Consider the following 13,855-nt stretch of genomic DNA (forward strand, 5'->3'; position numbering starts at 1 on the left):
GCGTAGTGTCGTTCGTTGATGACTTGCTCACAAGCTCATGCCGAACGGTCACCGAACTCGTTACGTCAAATAACCGATTCCATTCGAAAGCCAAATTTTCCTCTCTTCGAGATCATCCCTGAGACGGCACTCGGCAGCAGCACGGTAATGCGCTAGAGGTATGCTTCAAGAGGCTCCCGTCTCTTCTGTTTACGTGGGGCAGTGGACTTTTTCCGGACCGCGGTCATCGCAGCTATCGCTTCCAATCGACAGGGCGCAACCGCTTTGCATGAAGAGAGCGTAGACGATTCGACATTCCCTGACTTGCTGTCCCGCCCGGAATTTCGTCCTGGTACGCACTTCATTATGGATAACAGCGCGTTCGATGAATCCTCTGTCGGGCGGCACAACAAATGCTAGCGTAAACGACGGATTCGGTATGCACGAGGCGCGGTTGCACAGAAAAAGCAGGGGATCCGAGGATGAAGCATCCGGCGCAATAGCGATGGAGAGAAGCGAGGTTAGCCTTCGCAACTAGCTACACGTATGCGTCGAGCGATGAAACAATCCTGGAAGCATGGCACGGGCGGTGCTGTAGGAAGGCATTGTGATGGGCATTCAGGAACACCTGACCACAGTTACTTGTAACAATTACGAAGGGCGCAACGAGGCTGCACGCGAACAAATTGAAAATACCAAGCACGGGTCCTAACCTCCACCTGTGCATGCAACGAATCGACAACAGCAGGATGCTGCGAAATCAAGACTTGCACAGGGCAAACGATACATTCGATTGCCGACAGTGGAGCTGGCGTCACCGGAGTGACCGACTTATGTTAGGCACGATACTAGAGAGAGAGAGCAAAAGGATTCAGTTGCAGAAAAAACCGACACAGGCTTTTTCTCATGATAATAGTACAACCACCAGCGTTCACAATCGACGCCCGAACTCGCCGAGCGGACCTCTTCCATGCAATGCGCTTATGAATGTACTCATGTTCGGCGCGCGAGGCCCCGATTCAAAACAGGAGCTTTCAAGTCGCTTTTCGATACCTGATTCGCCCCCGAGATGGACCTGAAGTCACGTGCCTCTCGCGACTTTACTGCTGCATCCCAGCAATCGCTCCTCCAAGCGGTGCGTATCGCAAATCGACTCTGCACAGAAGGCGTTTTTGCACCCTTGCCCCTTTGCGTACGGGAACGCTCGCCTCTTGGCATCCTGCGCGAACGCCTCCGGACTCCTGGGCGTACACGTTTGCTCCGCGTTCCACTGCCACGAGTCTGAAGCACCACCAAAGCCAAAAGCTGAAACACATCCATAACGAATATGACGTAGCGAGATCGCTTGCGAGATGCACAGCGTACCTGTACCGACTTGTGCAAACAAGCCTGGCGGCGTCGTGGTGCACTGCCTCGGCACGCGCGTCCTCGAGCCGACGCCCTCTGTATTATAGAAAAGCAGTTCTGCCCTGGTGCAGCAACCGCACCGGCGCTATAGACGCCATTGCGGTCGCGTTCGGCAGGCACTAGGCAAAAGATAGGACGTATCAAACGATCAGACTATCCGAGAAGAGGTTTAATTCATGTAACTTGGACGAAGAGGGTTTGATGGATACCTCACCGTGCACTGGAAAAGAAAAGAAAAGAAAGAGCGCATCATCTGAGAACGCTGGCCTAAGTAAACGTTTTGTCAATGAACGTGAAAAATCGCTTGGGGCACCGCCCTGCACGAGATACCCATGTTCTCGAGCTCTGTTGAAACTCGAATTGCGCTTGCCTCTGAGAATGGCGAACCAGCGACGAGCCCGTAAAAATCAAAGTAAAACAAATCAAAGGATAAACAGGGATAACAAACACAGCAGGGAAAGCGCTGAGGAAGAGGAAACGCTCAACTGTACCTGCCAGCGTCCGTACGTAGACGGAGAGCTGGTCGTCTGCTGCGACGCCTGCACGGAGTGGTTCCATCCGACTTGTGTCGCTCTTTCGCACGAGGAAGCTGAAGCGTTACCGGTGTTCGTGTGTCCAGGGTGTTTGGAGGAAGCGGCTGCTGCCACAGCATCTGCAGAGAAACGCAAGCTTGCGAACAAGTTTCGCGAAGCACACCTGCGCTACGTGCAGCAGAAGCGTCAACGTCGGTACGAGCACCGGCAATCCGTTGAGGCAGCAGCTGCTGCTGCTCTGCAAACGCACCAGAGCAGCTCGAGCAGTAGTAGCGGACTTGCAGAGGACCCGCTCGTCTCCAGATGTGGGGTCTCAGTACCGCCCGAGCGCGTTGTTTCGGAGACAGCGTCGGCTCCGAAGAAGCGCCGCCGTCCGAGCGCAAACGAAGCATCTCCTGCTTCTGAGCCGGGGCCGGCTCCCGAGCAGGAGTCGACGCCCGTATCCCCGAAGAAGAAGCGGGTGAGCGGGGATGGAAAACCTGTAGAGCCCATACGGCAAAAGGCACGCCAAATGCTGTATGAAGCGCTACGTTCCCCAGTTGCCTATGAAATAGAATCGGCCTTATTTGAGCTCATGGATCACAAGGTTCACGATGACTACCGTGCTCGTTTACGGAACCTCGTGGCCAACCTGCGCGACCAGCGAAACGACGAACTTCGCGAAGCCGTGATCAGTGGCTCGATATCTCCGTCCACACTATGCCAGATGAACTCAGAGGAGCTGGCTTGCAAGGAGCTTCGCATCAAGCGCCAAGAACAGCTAACACGTGCAGAAAAGCTCCGCGTCATTGAGAGCGCTGAACAAGTTGGTCTCATTTTCAAAGAGGTTCCGCCAGCGAATGCACGTGATTCAGATGACCCCGAAACGATTCACGCTCTTGATGCAAACATAGATACTCGAGAAAATTCGAGTGAAGCGCCCAAAGTGCTACCATCCGCGGAAACTGCAGAGCAAGGCAGCGCGACCCGGACATTGTCTCCCGATGCGCCGCTTTCACCTGCACAGAACGACATGATCGCGCACGCCAAGGATACCACTGAACCGCTGAGCGCTGCCGATTGCCCCTCTACACAGACCGACACGACCACTGTTCACGAAACAACGTCAGCAACGACTTTGCAGGCGGAGCAGACGCATCTCCCGCCGCGACTCCCCGCAGATTTGGAACCCGTTCGATGCTTTCAGGAGAACGCTTTTACGGTCTACGAGGCGGAGCCGCTGGAAGCTGCACACACACCGGACGACACGTCGACGCCCGAATCTGATCCATACATGCCCGTAACCCAGCCAGCACCATCATATGCAAAGCTCGAAAGCGAAACGCCTGCATTGCCGTCATCCTTGCAGGTCTTCCAGTGGCACGGCAAGATCGCCACCGGTGCTGCCCCAGCATTTAAACCTGTTCTTTACGTGGGTCGAAACTATCCTGCGTCCATGAGCGAGCTCACCCGGCTCGCAGAGCTTCTGGGTGGCCACACCGTGCAACTCAACGAGATGGCACGAATACGTCAGCGAGACGCACTTGCCTTCATTCGCGACGTTCGGGAGCGTTCCAGCTCCCGGCGGTTGCTTTTGTTTCACGTTGGCTTGAATGCGATGGATACCGATGCCGCGGCTCGTTGCCTCAAAGCCGTGAACGAATTTCGGAAGCGAGATCGTGCTTCCTTGTTGATGCGAAATGATGTGCTGGAGTTGTACTTGTTGCCAGTCACGGACGACACCGCAGCCTATGTAGACGAGGTCTGCAATCCGGACGGAGCGCTTCTCGCTTGTGTCGTTCGTCGAGACGCGCTCGAGGCACCGCTGCGCTCCGGAATGAATGTCGACGCGGGAGGCGCCTCAGCAGAGGTCGCTCAACCGCCGGGCTTTGACATCAGTCTCGCTTTGCAGATCCTCAGTCGACAATATCGCCCTTCATAATGCCGAAAGCCGGTGCGTTCGAGTCAAATAGCGACCTAGTCAAGAAGCGACTTGGACAGCATCCGCTGGGAGACCAGGTGCCCGGGTGAAGCGCACAGCGGCGTACGACGCCAGCAGCTGTGCGCAGAACGCTCCAAAAGCCATGAACTGGTGATCGATCGCGCGCTGCACTGAACAACGATGATGAGGATGAGGATGAGAATGAGAGGCATCGAGCATTTGTCAACAGAACCCGGATTCGGTACATACGACATTGCACGCCCGAAGTAACGCGAGCACTTGGGACAGTTGCTTTTCTGCGGGGAGTTTTCCTGTGCCGCGCAGTAGGATTTGCGTTCCCTGGATACTCGATCGACAGGAGATATGTTCGATGTTCAGAGCTGAGAGCGCTCGCGACCTTGTACTCATCTGCCTCAGCTCGTCCAGAATCTGCTTCCAGATGTGGACTGGTGCTGGACTCTGTAGGACGGTGTCCGATCCTTCGGAGCTAATCCGCAAAACGCCCAGCTGCCGCGCATACAACCTTGTCTTCATCATTAATACAAGGTGTTGAAGAGGTTTGGGCATGGGCCGTCCGCGCAAAACGTCGGCAAATTCTTCATCAAGCTCAGATTCACTGCCCACGGAAGTGAGGTCACGGTAGACCTGGGCCCTCTGTTGCGAGTCCGGAATGAGATAACGCGGTATAGCTGGTGAGAGTCCCTGCAGCGCAAATTCGCAGACACACATGTACTCTCGAAGGGATGGCGATGGCGCCGACGAGTCGGCGAACGTCCTCTCCCTCTTCTGTTTGTACTGCAGATGCTTGATCGCTTCTCGTAACATTTTCGTGAAGAGCTCTGGCCCCAGATTCCATTGTGTTCCAGACTGGCTTGCTCCGAGCAAGTCGCCTGCTCCGCGAATCTCCAGGTCTCTTTGGGCGATCCGCAGTCCGACAGAACGCGGGTTGCGCTTTTGTGCGGATCGCTCTTGCGTAAGTTCCCGCAAAGCCTGCAACCGCATCTGTGCGTCCTGGTTGTCCTCGATCACCCTCGAATCAAATAAGTAGAGGCAGTATGCCTGGAGATTAGCGCAGCGACCTACACGTCCTCGCAGCTGGTACAGCTGGGCGAGGCCGAACTTGTGCGCGCTCTCCACGATCATCGTTCCAGCCGATGGAATGTCGATGCCGTTCTCGACAATCGTTGTCGACAAAAGTATTCTACCACGACCAGAAGCGAACGAAACCATGACATCTTCCAAGCGACTCGTTCGACTGTGCCCGACCAGGATCGGGTAGTGTACCACCTCCAGTTTCTTGGACGCGAGCGATGCCTTGATGCGCTCGTAGGCGGCTGGAATGTCCGCGATGCGCGGCACGACGTAAAAGACTTGACCTCCTCGTCTCAATTCATGAGCGATTGCCTTGGCTACTAGCAATTCGCTCTCCGGACCTTGCGCAAGAATGAACGTGCGGACTGGTAAGCGAGACGCCGGTGCTCGATGAATCATGCTAACATCCCGGATGCCGGAAAGCGCCATGTAGAGTGTCCGCGGAATGGGTGTTGCACTCAGAGTCAGCACATCAACGGCAATATCGTCGGCATAAAACGACCTCGTTTGATCGAGAATTTTGATCTTTTCCTTGTGCGTTACGCCGAATCGCTGCTCTTCATCGATGACGAGCAGCAGGCCATCGCGAGCAATCCGCGGAGCATTGCCCGATGCAGGGGTCAGTGTTGGTGACCCACTCCGACTCCGAGCGGCCGCAGCTGCAGTTGCGTCTGCCGCTGTCTGCGCATCGTTCACATGCCGTCGGCGCAAATGGAAGCGCACGCGCTCATTGAGCAGGGCATGCGTCCCCACCAGAATATCTATCTTGCCTGAAGCAACGTCTTCAAGCACTTGGCGTGCCTCCCTTGTGGAGACATCGCGATACAGGGCCCCAATACGCACGTATTCGGGCATACGTCGCCGCAGCGTCCGCAGGTGCTGGGCGGCGAGCGTTGTGGTTGGTGCCAAGACTGCTACCTGCCGGTTGTTCAAGATTGCTAAAAATATCGCACGCATCGCGACCTCGGTCTTGCCCACACCCACATCTCCACAAATCAAGCGGTCCATCGGCAGATCCCTCTCACAAAGATCGGAGAAAACGTCAGCAACGCACCTTTGCTGATCCTCTGTGAGACCGCCCGCCCTGTTGTACTCGAAAGCGCTATCAAAATCTACGTATAACGGATCTTTCGGATCAAATCGATAACGCGGACGCTTCACCGACTTTCGAAGCGCCTCAATTTGCAGGATATCTATTGCTGCCTTTTGGACGGCCTTGAAGGCACGGTTCCGTCGCTGCTCCCAGTTACGCGTCCGGCTGATGGCGTCTAGCCGAGGTTTGCCGCCAAGCGCTCGTTTTTTCACTCTCGAGGCTTTGCCTGAGCCTGGCTTTCGACCCCGCACCGACCTTGATGTCTCTACCTCTTCGTATGGCAGTTCACTATCTTCATCAGTGTCCTCGTCGACGTCCAAAACACCGGACTGAAGCCGAGACAACAGTTCTACTTGGTCCACGGGTACGCGAAGGATCCCGTCGGCGTACTGCAACACAATGAACTCCTGCAACTCCGTGGCGTTTCCTGTGCTGTTATTGAGAATTCGTCTTCGTAAGAACTCCAAACCGAGATACTTCCCCACGCCGTACGTGTTGTGCACAACGTAGTCATTCGGAAATATGTCTCCGAGCGGGACTGCTCGAAGCTTTCCTTCCTCAGGGTCGCTTTCCTCTGGTTGACTCGGATGAATCGAGGGTACCACCAACGCCGACTGAACGCTCAAGCGCTTCCATAGTGCCGGCGAGCCTGTCCGTGAAAACGCTCCCCGACACAGGCGATGCACAAAGCCTCTTCGTATTGAGACGTGCCTCGTATGCCAAGCACCTACCACCGTTGCTTTGGGGCATGATACCTGCTTTCGCGAAGCTAAAGCACAGTAGAGCCACATTTCATAGCCTCCTCCGCTCGGCCACTCAATAGCCTGGAAAGGAGAAGCAGCTTGCGTTCCTTTCCAAGGCGCTCCAGTAGCACGCGTTCGAGGTCGAGTACCGGAGCGCTGCGATCGCCCAGCGCCGACGTCGGTACCAGGGCACCGCCACCGCTGGTGATCTGCGTACTGGGCATTGCGCACGAGTTGCAGCACAATGTGTATCTCTCCCTGAGTGTATGTGTGTGTGTGTTTGAGTTTGAGTATCGACTGCAAAGCACGCGCTGCGACGCTACCCTACACCCGTGTCAGGTGAAAGGAGCATACTAAAGTGCTCGGTGTTCCTGGATATCGATTTTGTCTGAAAGCTTTTTGGTTTGTGGAATATGTATTCTACCATTGTAACAGGAAGGGCATGAGGTTTCATATGTAATTAAGGGATTCTCGGCCGTCTTTTCTGACATGCTTGTTCGACGCTCTGCCGTCGAAACGCAGGGAGGCTCGGGAGCCAAGACGATTTGCAACGAAATCGAGCTAGGGCTGGTAAAACAAGCGTTAGCACGATTTAATGCATACATACAAGCCTTTTGCATGTGCGTACCCTTCCGTGCAGCACGCTCGATTCACGCATGCTTCCAGTTTTCGACCGCTCTGTTTCAGGGCTGCTCGTGCGCGCACCAATACCTACTGCGTATGCGGCTCGGCGAAGTGCTCAACGCCATCTCTTGACGGGCTGTTCGCAAACTCGTGCCGAACACTCACCGGACCTGTCATCTTCAGATGATCATCGATTTCGTTCGATAGACAAACTCGCACCTCGTACCCGCCATCGACGAGGCGTCATTCCGCAGCAGCTGCATATCCCGCACGGAATATGCTCACAGAAGCGCTCCCGTCTCTTCGGGTGCATCGAAGGGCGTCACGGAGTCGGACGTTGGTCGTCGCTGCGATGGATTTCATAGGAGAGCGCGTACACGCTTTTCAGTGGGAAGGCGTCGGGCGGTCGAAGTCCTGCGACTTGTCCTCCAGCCAGGGGACTCGCTCCGGTGTATTTTGCATCGCGGATAGCATTGCATTCCAGAAACCCTCGATCGATTGGAACGTCGTTCGCCTGCGTGTCCAGCGCGCAGAGTACTCGCTGAGCGGACAGCGCAGAAGACGCCCCTAGTCGCAGGGTACGCCAACAGGCGCTGAAACGTGTGATGGCATGCGAGGGAAGCTTTCCTCGCCCGTCGAGTGCATATACCTATGCGATGAAGCGTACCCTCCGGAGCCTCAGGGCGGTTCTCCGCGGAGGAGGTTTGGTCGACATATAGGACAACGCAACCAGGCACCAGTCGCATATCTGGAAGAAGGTGCGTCGACGCAGTGTACAACGAACGTGAGAGTGGAAAGCGATGCGTAGGACACAACCAGCGCCTGCACATGAAATGCGTCGCTCTTTGCTGCAATCGGTGAACTCGTGGCTTGAATGGTGCCAGCACCACCGTTGGACGGCTTCCAAGAGAGCTGGAGGAAAAACATGAACCATTGTATGTAAAGCCGAAGATAAGAGAGAGAGAGACAGAGTAGGGAAGCAGTCGCAGAGGAAGCCAGCAAAGGCTGGTGTCGTTGACAATTGGAAGAGACCCAAACTTTAGAACGTGCGCCCCAGTCAGGTATGCGGATCCGTTCCGTTCTATTCCCCCGTGGGTGTAGCAGGGAGGCCGTAGGAGTTCTGGTTGTTTAAAAATATTTTGATGCAAGCCGTGTGTCGCCGAGAGTTTATCCGTACTTGTTCCGTCATATGCATGCGTACCGCGGCATAGATTTCATGCGGACGTCCACAGTGCTTGCAAGTTCATGCTTCCTACTCTGGGTGTGAAACGAACCACACAACGGTACCACGGATGGCAAACGTTCTCGGAATCACCCACCCACTGAGCGGGCATCGGGTTTCAGGACGCGAGTCCACGATTCCACACCGACTTGCGGCTCAGTCGAAGGGGCGCAACAAATACCTCGGAGGTTTTTACGGATGCATAGGATCCCCAGACTGATACAGCGACTCCATGGTACGGCCGTCTCACGTCACAAAATTGTGGAGCGGAAAACAGTCTATTGAAAGCATCAGCTTCGAAACTTGAGTTGCTGTATCCATCTGATGGCTGAAGCTATCTTGGTAATCCTTCAGCAAGCACGACAACTCTGCGATATCTCCTATGCGCTCATAGCGTTAAACAAGGCGTTGTGCATTCGAGCGGTGTTAGGTCCCCTGTCAAGGAGCCCTGTGCAGAGTACCGCGGACGCACCACACAAAGGATACTGGCAAGCCGCAGAGGACGCTACGAGCGGGCAGCGTTTAAGGCGCGAGTCGCCCGCTCACGGACGCTCGAGGCACACTTCCCGAACCGGATACGGCTGCTAGCGAAGTATCGCTCCGTCGAAGTACTATGTCGTACTGCTGCACGCTCGTTCAGTTTCTCCTTTACCAGTCTTTGGTGCCTCGGAAATCGGATCGCCTGCCTAGCGTGCCGTTTATTGTCTGATCGGGTGGCGGTCGTCGACGACTACGCCCTACTGGAAACTACGGTTGCGGCATCTGTTGTTGTGGTTGTCGACGTAGTCGTCGTCGCTCACGCTGCTCATTACCGTGGATTACTGCAGTGCACTCTGCTGCATTGCACTGCAGATCGAGCCGCTGCTGCGCGACGTAGTGCATACCAGGAGGCACGAGGCCGTCGGCGTGCGCACGAACACGAGGCTGTGCACAGCATAACTGTTTACGTAGGGCGTTGGTGCCAGGAGCGTTGTCTCGTCCAGGTGGTGAGCGGCTGTTCGCGACACTAGGTCGAACTGGTGAAGGTCTTCTTCATGGGCGCATACCTGGTCTCGAACCGCCCCTCTCAAGCGTGACCTTATCGCGCCTGCGACATAAGTCATGAAAACCGAAGTTGTTGCTTCATGGCCGCTGTATCTGATCAACACAAATATCGACGAATTTCTCGAAGAAGGCAGCGACACTTCACAAAACCTTGTCGAGCCTTTTCAGATCGGTAGACAGCTGCGTCACATAGAAAGCCTGGAACCTAATGAGAGCTACACAGAAGACCTACTTCTAGAATTCGACTTTTTGCAAGGTGGCAACGCAACCGTTGCGAGTCAACTTTTTCCGTTGAAAGCGAAAGACTCAAGCATCGCAGGTGTGCGCTGGAAGGTTTCGCAGCAAGAGCTAGAAATATGGCACCGTCCACGAACTGCGCACTACGCCCACCCTGCACTAGACTCGCTTCGATACCCCGCCGCACCAGCACAGTTGACAGCTCAAGCGGAGCGCCCACTTGCAACCTCTCCACTGGCAGGTGATGCAGCAAAACGCGTGCACCGACCGGAAGGCGATCACAGCACTAGCAGGCACCAACCCAGTCCGCTGTCTGATGCAGCAGCGAGTTCCAGCGCCCCACGAATCCACTATTTAGCGGCCAAGCGTGAGCGTGGCGAGTACAACACCGTTCTGCTGCGAAGAGTTGTCATACCGGGCCAAGGAACTGCTTTTGTTTTGGTGCCCGTGCACGCTGTCTTGCATATGCTTCCTTCCGGTCTGGTTGATCCCTCGACATCTGGGAGCTTGCAGGGAGGTGAGCCCCTAAGTGATCACCGCGATGTACCGGTCGAAGTAGATATCGTCTTCCGAAGGAGCGAGCAGAGCAAGACGACCAACGCTAGCGACCTTCTGACGTCACAGCGACGTTTACTCGCAGGCGCAGATCCGTGGGTGCTCGTGCGTTACGAATCGACAGCAAATGAAGTGAATATTGAAGGAATAAGGCCCGAGCAACTGGATGCTCTCTCTAATGCACCACAAGCGCGTTTCCTACAGCGGGCTGAGCTCCGAGATCGCTTTGCACCAACAGCAGCGCAGCGCTGTTTCGTGTCGGAGAAATACCAGATTGATTCCGAGACTCTCGGACGGGGCATTGTGCTGGCAATGGATCGATGGACTGGTGGTCTTGAGCATCTGGGCCCGTCATCACCTCAACTTCGAAAAGCGGATCGATTGCACGCCATCAGCGATTACATAGTGAAGCTGCTCCGTCACGCTCAAGTTGTACCGTTTGAACGCCTGTATTCAGTTGTGAATGCGCGCTTCCCTTGCGAAGAGACTGAGCTTGTCGACATTTTAGCAGATCAGACGTTTCTTGTCCGTGGCGCTCTCGTGCTAGATAGCGAAATTTTCTTCAATGCTCCCGCAGAAGGATCCCAGTCTTTTCGGCAATTGTCTGCGACCAGTGAGCGCGACGAGCTGGTGATGGTGAGAAATCTCGTGCTCGCTCTCTTTGATGAAGCACAGCCCGATGGCACCGTAACTTTGATGGAGCTTGCCATGCTCAGAGGTCGTACTACGCCAAAACGACTAGCTCGGATTATGAACGGCCTCGCTCGGACAGGTGCCCGTGGTGCGTTCCAATTCCTAGTCAAGAGATGCAACGACTTGGGCGAAAAATTTCCCGACACAGCCAGCAGGCTATCCGCGCGACTTCGAGGAGCTGCAGAGTTGGCTCGAGCGCGAATCTTTCTCGGTAATAACTGCAGTAGGACCCATATCCGGACCCAGGCAAAAGCTACCATGACCGCTGGCGATAGAGAGAGGCGCCCGGGTGCAAAGCGACGCCGCACTTGAGGATATCTTCACGTCAATATTTTCTCAGATGGATCAAACTGAACCTGGGCGGGCTCTTGGGAGGAAAGTTTCACAAGGATCCCCCACGAACGATGTTTCGATTTCTTTTCTTGACGGATTCTGTTTCGCGGGGGGCTTGACGACGCTGATTTCGATACCGCAAAGCCCCGGGTCGCGAAAAGGACGCGCGAACGTCACACGCGTCGCACCGCCCCTGTTTTGTGACCGCAGTTGGACAGAGCGCCGGGAGTTGAAAGAAAAAGCCTTGTGTTCACATTGTGTGCATATCGGCGGCCGCGGGCAGGTTTCAATGCTTCGAAAGGCTGTTCACATTCCCTGCGCGCTTCTTTGAAGTTCACTGCGCCCTTTCGAAACGGACTCAGTTTGGCGATGAACATACAGGAGACATCGCGAGAAACACTGGTTTTGATACGCACTCGGAGGTACAGGATTTCTTTTGCCGATGCGGCCCGTATTAGCAGCCTTTCGAAGCTGCCCGCATGGATATTCGTACATATCCATTCGCTTGCTGCAAAAAGTGAAGCAGAATCGTACATAGCTTTAGGTTAAAAACCGTCACGCTTCCCGGGAGTGATAAGATGTATTTGGTGTCATTTCCATGAACCTACCGCATCACCACCTTGTCTAGAAGCATACGTGGTCACATTATGGAAGCAATTCTCACTGCTCCAGTGAAACCGTTTCTCCTCGGTGAGCGCATCAATGAGGTTACCCCGTTGATCACGAACTGGACAACATCTCGTCCAAATTCGGGGATGAACCCTGCGATGTACGGTGCACTCCGTCGACTTGTGCATAAGTGCAACCAGGGGCGGCATCGCATATTCTCCGTCACCACAGTTTCAGAAAAATGTCTCGGGAATGCATATTCCAAGTCCAGCGCTTCAGCTGGTTCAATCTGCACCAACATGATGAGATACCCCAGCGCGCACATTGCACATCAAAGTCGCAAAACAAGCCACCGTGTCCAGGCAAAATGGACAGCCATAGAGGCCCAGCATCGTCCAGAGCTCTGCCTCTGTTTCTTACTTCCACATCTTTTCAATAGAGAGATTTTTCTCTGAGTCCTGGCGCATTACTTTTGCGACTGCCATCTCGAAATCCTCCTGAGTAACATGCGTTCGGCGCTCGCGCAGCGCAAACATCCCTGCCTCTGTGCAGACCGCCTTCAGATCTGCACCGCTAGCCCCGTTCATTTTCGCAGCGATCGCTCGAAGGTCGATGCTCCGCACTAGGTTCATTCGTCTAGAGTGGATACGCAGAATGTCCAAACGTGCGTCTTCATTTGGATGGGGGAATTCTATTTTCCGATCAATCCGGCCAGGCCGCAAAAGCGCCTCGTCCAAAATGTCGATCCGGTTTGTTGCCATCAACACTTTGATGTTTGTCGTTGGCTCAAAGCCATCCAGCTGGTTCAGTAGCTCCAACATCGTGCGTTGTACTTCAGAGTCACCGCCGCCACGACTGTTGTCGATGCGTGCGGAGCCGATGGAATCGACTTCGTCCATGAAAATGATGCTAGGAGCGTGTTCACGTGCCAACGCGAACACAGATCGAATGAGCTTGCTGCCCTCGCCGATGTATTTTTGCACCAGCTCACCACCAGACACACGGATGAAGGTACAGTCGGTATGGTGCGCAACCGCTCGAGCTAACAAAGTCTTTCCTGTGCCAGGCGGTCCGTACAGCAGGACGCCCTTGGGCTGCGCAATCCCCAACGCATCGAATAGCTCTGGATGCTTGATTGGCAGCTCGATCACTTCTTTAATCTGTTTGATCTGCTCATCGAGCCCTCCAATCATGTCATAAGTGGAGTCTGGAACTTTCTCCACCTTCATCAGAGAGACCAGAGGATCAAACTTTGACGGCAAGACGAGGTGCAGAGCGTACGAGTCGTTTCGAAGCGCAACGCGAGCACCGGGCTTCACACTCGACGCAGCCACCTGCTTCTCCACATCAACGATATACTTTCCTTCGGGATGGACTTTCACAAGCGCTTTGTTCTTACCGACTGGCTTGACAACTTCACCCACGTAGGAGCCGGGCTCTTGAAGTAGTTGGAGTTCTTCACGCAAACCGCGAACTCTCCCATTGAGTTCATTTCTTTGCGCCTCCAAACGCCGCACTGTTTCCGCCTTTTCTTGGATTAAAGACTCAAACTCGTCGATTTTTGTCTGATAATACAAACGTAGACCAGAAGATCCAGCCGAAGTAGCCATTTCGCAGGGCCGCTTGCCACAACTCCTGCACGCCCCCAGCTGAAACCGTGGCTGGAAACCGAAATCCGAATTGCCTCGTGCGCATAACACCGCAGTGCGACCTACACAGTGCAGGTGGTACTTGCGCGAGCAGAGGAACGCGTTTCGAAAGCGCGTGTTC

General features: G+C 54.7%; 4 protein-coding genes across 4 annotated transcripts, besides 1 other annotated feature; 2 read left to right on the top strand and 2 right to left on the bottom strand.

The window, feature by feature from the left end:
* Positions 1 to 1,764: 1,764 nt before the first annotated feature.
* CYME_CMC110C (similar to transcription elongation factor TFIIS.h) lies at positions 1,765 to 3,840 on the top strand (the record flags this gene model as incomplete). The annotated part of the gene is made up of 1 exon (XM_005535267.1): positions 1,765 to 3,840. One exon carries the CDS (start codon positions 1,765 to 1,767, stop codon positions 3,838 to 3,840), a length of 2,076 nt encoding a protein of 691 aa, XP_005535324.1.
* A 222-nt stretch (positions 3,841 to 4,062) lies between these two features.
* Positions 4,063 to 6,816, bottom strand: CYME_CMC111C (transcription-repair coupling factor; the record flags this gene model as incomplete). The annotated part of the gene is made up of 1 exon (XM_005535268.1): positions 4,063 to 6,816. One exon carries the CDS (start codon positions 6,814 to 6,816, stop codon positions 4,063 to 4,065), a length of 2,754 nt encoding a protein of 917 aa, XP_005535325.1.
* Positions 6,817 to 8,539: 1,723 nt separating this feature from the next.
* Positions 8,540 to 9,496: a sequence feature (possible transcribed region).
* Positions 9,497 to 9,715: 219 nt separating this feature from the next.
* On the top strand, positions 9,716 to 11,455 carry CYME_CMC113C (hypothetical protein; the record flags this gene model as incomplete). The annotated part of the gene is made up of 1 exon (XM_005535269.1): positions 9,716 to 11,455. The coding sequence occupies one exon, from the start codon at positions 9,716 to 9,718 to the stop codon at positions 11,453 to 11,455; it is 1,740 nt and encodes a 579-aa protein (XP_005535326.1).
* Positions 11,456 to 12,501: 1,046 nt separating this feature from the next.
* CYME_CMC114C (26S proteasome ATP-dependent regulatory subunit) lies at positions 12,502 to 13,695 on the bottom strand (the record flags this gene model as incomplete). The annotated part of the gene is made up of 1 exon (XM_005535270.1): positions 12,502 to 13,695. One exon carries the CDS (start codon positions 13,693 to 13,695, stop codon positions 12,502 to 12,504), a length of 1,194 nt encoding a protein of 397 aa, XP_005535327.1.
* Between the last annotated feature and the right edge of the window lie 160 nt (positions 13,696 to 13,855).

The sequence above is a fragment of the Cyanidioschyzon merolae genome, chromosome 3 (assembly GCF_000091205.1).
Source record: "Cyanidioschyzon merolae strain 10D DNA, chromosome 3, complete genome".
Lineage (NCBI taxonomy): Eukaryota > Rhodophyta > Bangiophyceae > Cyanidiales > Cyanidiaceae > Cyanidioschyzon > Cyanidioschyzon merolae.